The sequence below is a fragment of the Montipora foliosa genome, chromosome 10 (genome assembly GCF_036669935.1).
Source record: "Montipora foliosa isolate CH-2021 chromosome 10, ASM3666993v2, whole genome shotgun sequence".
Taxonomy (NCBI): Eukaryota; Metazoa; Cnidaria; class Anthozoa; order Scleractinia; family Acroporidae; genus Montipora; species Montipora foliosa.
In genome coordinates this window covers 7,225,116-7,232,615 of record NC_090878.1, presented here as the reverse complement: position 1 = coordinate 7,232,615, position 7,500 = coordinate 7,225,116, and the positions used below count along the sequence as shown (strand labels likewise).

General features: G+C 39.9%; 1 protein-coding gene and 1 long non-coding RNA gene across 5 annotated transcripts in view; one reads left to right on the top strand and one right to left on the bottom strand.

Moving 5' to 3' along the window:
* Positions 1-7,500, top strand: part of LOC137973343 (transient receptor potential cation channel subfamily A member 1-like) — a 48,126-nt gene that overhangs the window by 13,507 nt on the left and 27,119 nt on the right. The window contains exon 1 of one of the 4 annotated variants that reach the window (XM_068820132.1): positions 5,387-5,545. The exons of the other annotated variants lie outside the window; for them this stretch is intronic. Coding sequence (XP_068676233.1) covers positions 5,429-5,545 — 117 coding nt within the window. The 5' untranslated portion in view covers positions 5,387-5,428. Of the gene's footprint in view, positions 1-5,386; positions 5,546-7,500 lie in introns of those variants that run through there. 4 annotated transcript variants of the gene reach the window in all.
* LOC137973345 (uncharacterized) overlaps positions 5,599-7,500 on the bottom strand; it is a 4,216-nt gene continuing 2,314 nt past the window's right edge. Inside the window, exons 2-3 of the long non-coding RNA XR_011117206.1 lie at positions 7,182-7,281; positions 5,599-6,226 (exon numbers count right to left, since the gene is read on the bottom strand). This is a non-coding gene — a long non-coding RNA (uncharacterized lncRNA). The remainder of the gene's footprint in view (positions 6,227-7,181; positions 7,282-7,500) is intronic.

The window sequence follows — 7,500 nt, the reverse complement described above, 5'->3', positions numbered from 1 at the left end:
TGAGGGTACTCTAGAACGACGGCCTTCAAAACGCAAAGTGAGTGTCAACATATCCGAGTACTGAAGTCAATCAGTACTCAGTGGTAATTAAATATGAGCTGTTACGCACCGGATAATTTTCTAGTGTCCTATATATTTAGAAGAACCAAGTGGCGATAAGTTAAAATTTCAGTAGTATAGTTACTCCATCTGCCATATGTTCTTTTCGTAATGAGCTTGAGTTCTTTTCAAATCACGTATTTCTCATCAGGCTAGAGAAGGCAGGGCACCACACTCTTTCAGTTTTTTTTAATTATAAGAATGTTTAATTTTGGGGTTGAGGCGGACGTTCTCACTATTTTGGCGATTTGAGCCCAAAAATGTTTTTACTCATGTTCCGTTAAAGTTGTTGGGGTATACTAAGTTCGACTGCAATATAAGTTTTTCTTCAGTATCATACAATAAGAAGACCACAGTGGCCGTTTTTATACTAGAGACGCATAATTCGTCTTGGACGAACTTGGGCAAACATTTTTTCTGCGTCTGTTAAATTCGTCTATTATAAAGACGGCCACAAGACGCATTATGCGTCTGGACGAAGAATCTATTTTAGTGCGTCTTCGAAGACGCACTTAACTGGAAACTTCATTCAGACGCATTATGCGTCTAGTGCCCCTCTTTATACTAGACGAATTTAACAGACGCAGAAAAAATGTTTGCCCAAGTTCGTCACGAATTATGCGTCTCATATAGTTCGTCCCGTCTTTACACCAGACGGATAACATTTAGTCTTTTGATTCTTAAGGATCTAGAGGTAACAACTTTTAATTCAATTTGAGATAATGATAACGATACAATTCTGCGTGCTATAGACGAGGGCTGTAGTACTTAAAAAGTTCGTCTTTTGTGATCAAAATTGTTAACTTTCGCTCTCTCTCTTGCGCTCAAGCTCTCTTGCTATAGCACATCTTGTTTGGTTGCAATTGCGTGCCAGGTGCTTCAACCAGACCCCAATTTTATCCGAATTAAAAGCCTCCTTTTACTTAAGTCGTTTCCAAGACAACTTGCAGCACAATTCACCCCGTAGAGTTAACATGATATGCCGACAATTTGTTTCCATGCCAAGGGCAGGTTGGCGCGTGGGGGGAGAGATTAAAGACACCGAAAACCAATAAGAGAAATGATCCTCACAGTTGTCGCTTTTTTTAAAAGACACCTGAAAAATTTCGGTGGTTCCAAGGAGATTCGAACCGATGACTTATGTGATACCGATGTAATGTTCTACCAACTTAGATAAGAAGACACAGAGTTTGAGCAGGTCAATCTGTTAAAAGAAGGCAAAGTGTTCAGCGAAGTGCGACGATCACTTCTCATCTCATTTCGTCTGTAACCCACACTTCAAATTTAAATTCATTTAATTTCACACCGAAAACTGGAAGGCGAAAAACTAGCTAAATCCTCATTTACAACAAAGTTGCGAAAAATACGACATACCGTTTTATAGAGCGAGGTACGGAATTGGTTTTTTTTAAAAAAAGGGGGTGGGGGGAAAGTGTTTATGTTGCTAGTAAACCCGTTCTCAGGTTGAATCCGTTGTTACTATGTTAAATTGGTGATCCTCTTCCCTGCTAGAAAGATGTATTTATCATGGGTTAGGTAACCTCCTTTGGGTGTTACGTGACACTTTGTCACAATGCTTCATTAGCGGGGCTTCGGTATACATATTGCGTTGTCTTTATTTGTATTCATTCGAGTCATACGACCGCCTCTTCGCCCTCTAAATTAAATATCCAATGGCTGAATTCGATTAGTATTTTCAAGTATTGGCTTGTTGTGTTTTGTATTTACATTATATTAGCTTATGTCCAGATTGTTGCAGACTTTTTGCTATACACTACGAGTTATTGTTCAGCTGTATTTTAAGTTTTGGTTATTTTGCGCAGACATTGTTGATAATTCTATGTACTTTTTGATTAAGACATAAGAAAGAGGGTTATACACGGCTCGTGTTGACACACTCCATAAGTGGTTGCTTATTACGTGATGAATGTTTTATATTCGGTTGAGCGGGGCAGCGAATTAGAATATAAGTATACAAAAATTTGGTTTTATCAACGGAGTTGATGATGTAAATTAGCCACCGTACAAAGATTCTAAAAGCTGACGTTTCGAGCGTTGACCCTTCGTCAGAGCGAATCGAGGGATTATGGGTTACGTGTAGTTTTTGTAGTAGAGTAGGAGCTACGCTATTGGTGGTAACATGGCAACGTGAAAAATAGGAATATATTAGTTAAATGAAAAGCGTTCGTTAATACCGTGAGGATTAAGGGTGCCGATTTGAAAGATGAATTTTTGTTCCAGATTCTTGCGGCTTTCCGTCGTACCTAGATGTAGGGAAAGGCCGCAGATAGGCATGTGTTTTTTGGAGTGGTTAGGCAGATTAAAATGGCGAGCGACTGGCTTAGATGCATCCTTGTCATTCTTCTCAACATCGCGAAGGTGTTCGCGGAATCGGTCACCTAGTCGTCTACCTGTCTCACCAATGTATAATTTATTGCATAACGTACAGGTTATGCAATAAATGACATTTGCGTAGGTACATGTGAAACGATCGGTGATCTTAAGAGATCGCTTAGCGATATCTTGCTAGTGTTAAGAATGAAAAGACAAGTTTTGCATCGTGAGCGCGCGCATTTGAAAGTGCCGGGTTGCTCGTTAGTTTTGAGCGCGCTTCTAACTAAAAAGTTGCCTACGTTTTTGTCGCGTTTGAATGAAATAAGTGGAGGTTGCGAAAAGGCAACTTTTTAGTAAGAAGCGCGCTCAAAATGTCATAGTAAATGTCATAGTAAATGATTGTGCAGAAGGTGAAACATGTGCTCAGTAACGAAGTTGCAAAAGGAAGCAGTAGTTGAAAAACTGGTGGGGGGTGAAAAGTTACAGATATAGTTCCAGAGCTTAACAATACGATTAAAGTAAGAGGCCTGAAAAGTGCTAGTTTTACATACAGGAGTTTTAAGGTTATAAGAATTACTTTGTCTGGTTCGGCCGTGAGAAACAAAAGAAACAAAATGAGAAACATTAAGATCAGTAAAACCATTCAGACATTTATAAAAGAAAACAAGATCTTTGAGTTCGCGGTCAAATGTCAGAGGAAGAAGTTTTAAAGTTAAAAGTCTGTCTCTGTATGACATCACGCCTACACGTTGTTTGAGGATCCACCTTGTGGCCCTCCTTTGAACCCTTTCAATTTGAGTTTTTAATGCTATCTTGTCCGGGGACCAGACTTGGGTCGCATAGGATAACTGTGACTTCACAAGTGCAAGATAAAGAGAACGTCTAGCAGAGACATCGTTTAATAGTGGGCACGTGCGTTTTAGAAGTCCAAGTAGCTTGTTGGCCTTAGCAATAATGGCGTGGATATGTGTGTTCCAGGTGAGGGAGTTGGTGATGTTAACTCCAACGTCTTTCTCCGTGGACACACGCTCTAGCTCTACATTATCAAGCTTGTAGAAGAAGTTTAGTGGGCTCTATTTTCGAGTGATGCTCAAAGCGCGGGAAAATTCGCGCGTGCAAGCTGTGATTGGTTTTAGTTTTCCTTTTCACTGGTTGATAAACTGGCACAAGCTTTTTAAACCAATCATTCTAAGCGTAGCAATCGCAATCGCGTAATTTCTTTCGACAGTTTTGAGTTGACCATGTTCGTCGTTGTAGTGTTAGTGGTGAAGACGGAACTATAGATCTGGAGGTTCCGAGTTCGATTACAGGTAAGTGCTTAGTACAGTTCACTTTTCCCTTACTATGTTGTAATGTTGAGATTGAATGGATAAGTGTATGAATAACATCATATGAAACATTAAGAAGATGTGTTGAAAAGCGTAAGACAGAGCTTGAGGGAAGGTACAGTCCTTTCTGGGGGGGGGGGGGTGGGGTGGGGTTGATTGCTGCTTCAAACTAAGGTGGAGTGCATATTCAACCTTGGTAAAATGAGGATCACCCACCAATTTGACCTAGGTAAAAATTTAATTCGGATCTAATCTGAGAACGGATTCTACCGGCAACATTACCTTCAATCATGTGGTTTTGCGGGAAGTGCTATAATCCTCAATTTGAGTTAAGTTTTTGGCATCGATATTTTAAAATGAAGGGTATAATTTTGCAAAGGTCTTCGGCTTTCTCTCAATAATCAAAGTCTAAAGCCCGGTTTACACTACAGAAAATTTTTGGCACGGCTCGGATGAAATTGGCACGGGTCCTAGAGAAAAAAAGGTTCGGCTCGGATAAAATTTGCTTTGTAAACAACCTGTCCGTACCGAACCCAAATTTTTACCCGTGCTGGGACCTTCGGCGAGGTAGTCCGAGCACGGGTGAAAATGGCACACATCAGACGAGGAAATACGAAGCCTAAAAGCAGGTTACTTTAACTTTGAATCAGGCTGTACGCATGGGCAAAGAGCTCTGTTTGAGTACACAGAAGTATGCGCATCACACTTTTCGTTTGTCTTTTTTTTTTTCTTAAATCACAGAGATTACGAGCTTTTGTTGATATGCATAGCTTTCTATTGAATTTCGCGATGTCAAGGAACCAAGGAAACTTTGGAATCCAGAAGCCGGTCGACAAGTTTTCTTCTCCTCCCGCCCCACCACCACCCCTTCCTTCCTCCCACCACTCATTCATTTCTCATTACTGATGATGATAACAAAGGGTGAAATGGCGCCTCGAGTTTTCGTCAAAGCGAAATTAATATTAAGTGAATCGTGAAAAACTTGTAACATGACATAATTCATGAAGTTTAGGATTTTTTGACAACATCGCTTCAATCATTTTCAAGAGTATCTCCTTTTGTGTTCACATTGACTGAAAACAATTGTGGATATAAATAGCAAACACATTTTAATAAGGCATGTGAAGCTGCGTCGATGGAGAGAGAAGTTTTATCAAAGAAATTGACTGAAGGTAAATTAACCACCGCAATTAAGGTTTGTGAGAACGCGTTTCGAGCTTTAACCCTCCGTCATACCTTCAGCTCTTTCTTAAGAGCGAATGACACGGTAAGGAAGTTCTGTGGAATTTTTATGACTTCCAGAGCATTGTTTCTATCAACCGAGAAGCGTCTTTTCAGATTTCTAAACAATAGAATATTCAAATTTAACCCTCCGTCAGACTTTAAGCTCTTTCTTAAGAGCAAATGACACGGTAAGGCAGTTCTGGGGAATTTTATGACTTCCAGAGCATTGTTGCTATCAACCATGAAGCTTCTTTTCAGATGAAGCTTCCTTTCAGATTTCTGATCAAAAGAATATTCAAATTTAACTATAAAGCCTCGTAGGCATGTGTGAATCAATATTGATATGTCCAGGCTCTTTATTTACTTTAATTAGCAAACCGCGTTGCTTTAATAAGTCATCTATACTTTACGGCGAAATTATTAAATTAGCCACGATCCGTAAAATGAACATGGAAGACGATCCCCAATATTTTGCTTTAATGGATGGCCATGGTTTGGACCTAATTCCTCTTACTGATGGGATTGAGGGTACTCTAGAACGACGGCCTTCAAAACGCAAAGTGAGTGTCAACATATCGTCTAGTATAAAGACGGCCACAAGACGCATTGTGCGTCTGGACGAAGAATCTAAACTGGAAAGTTCGTCCAGACGCATTATGCGTCTATTGCCCGTCTTTATACTAGACGAATTTAACAGACGCAGAAAAAATGTTTGCCCAAGTTCGTCCAAGACGAATTATGCGTCTCATATAGTTCGTCCCGTCTTTACACCAGACAGATAACATAAGAGACGCATGATTCGTCTGGACGGATTATGCGTCTCTAGTATAAAAACGGCCAATGTTAAAGTTTCAAAATTTCCCAAGTACTAGATTTGACTACAGTTTTACATATATTTGACTCCTCACAAAAACGAAAAACTGACAAATGAGCAAAATAAAGACGTTCTTAACTGACTCTTAGCCTGAGTATGTTCCGACGGTTAGTTTATTAAATTTTAGCCGGAACGTTGTTATAAAAAAAAAGTATGTGATGCTAAGGAATCCCCAGGGTGCTTTTCCGATCAACTAATTCCTTGGAGAGACTTAACTGATTATAGTGTAATGTGAAGTGCTAAGTATCTACCCCATATGAACCATGTGAGCGTTAGCCCTACTGATGGAAATGGGCCCGCACAAGTTGTTTGTTCTTCTTTCCGCACTGTTTGAGGTTTTTGTCACTGGTTTGTTTTGTCCGGCATCCTGTTTGAACACAGACAAAAATTTTAACCTGTAATTTAATGTTTGTATACAATAGCATTTCACCGAATAGGTCTTTCCAGTAACGTTGGGAGACAAGATTACATCCAGGATTGCTAAAATTGTAAAGAAATATACGATGCTACGATGGTCAAATTATTTGAAGAAGTGACTTCCCATATTAAAGTGACAGCATAGCGTACATAAATAATATTAAGGCTTATTGATCCTGTAATATTAAAATTGTTTCCAAAATTTATGTGGAACAATTAAATGCTTGGCAAGCCGTAAGAGCACGGACGAGTGTGCTCTTTCCTCACCAAATGAAACAAAATGATTATATTTTAACGGTTTAAAGTCGTATGTTCTATTTTAACGTCTTTCTTTAAGACGCAATTTTGTTTAAAAGAGAATTAAGCTTGGCAGCAAATCGTATACCGGAAGAGTTTTAACATTGAGTAGATTTCATAAGGCGGTGTCTAGATTTTTATAAATTTGCGTGGGAGGATACAACAGGAAGCAGGACCGAAGCCACCTGGACGAAGGGACATCCGGTACAATTTCTGATCCTCTCTGACGTACCCAAGCTGACAGAGCGGCTAGAAAGAGGCAGAGAGTTATTGAAAAAAGGTATTGAATGGCCTTGAACCAGTTCAGTCAACCGTGACGTTAGAGACGAGTTGTATACTTTTCAACTTCCTGGGACAATTTTAGGATTAAAATATTGCATATGGAAAAGAAGGCAAACAGGAAGTTTTGATGCCGATACGGAATCAATCATCGTCATTTTATCGACAGGTGGGATGCCAGGCAGTGAATACGATTCTTAAGAAAAAAGCTGAATTGTCAAATCATCTGCAAACGGTTAACATGAAGAAAAAAGGCGATGCTAAATTTTACACATTTAAGATCGCCTTCCTTCTTCAAATTAACCGTTTGCCTGAAAGGGTTATCTGACCTGTGTTTTCCATCAAATAATGATGATAACCGTCCACGAAATTACGATGACGAAGAAACATGCACTGAAACACGAAGCAAACTGGGTATATGGACCGACCCTAAAAAGAAAAAGCAGGTTATAACACATCGGCCCTGTGGAGGATCCGGAAAGAACGCAAATGACCCCGAAAATGACCAGCTCCCAACGTCAGTGGCTTCGTAGCTCAGTTGGTTAGAGGGTCGCACCGGTATCGCAAGGTCACGGTTCAAACCCCGTTGAAGTGTGAATTTTCAGGCTCCTCTACGCAATTGCTAAAATTGCGTCCATAACTGCGAGG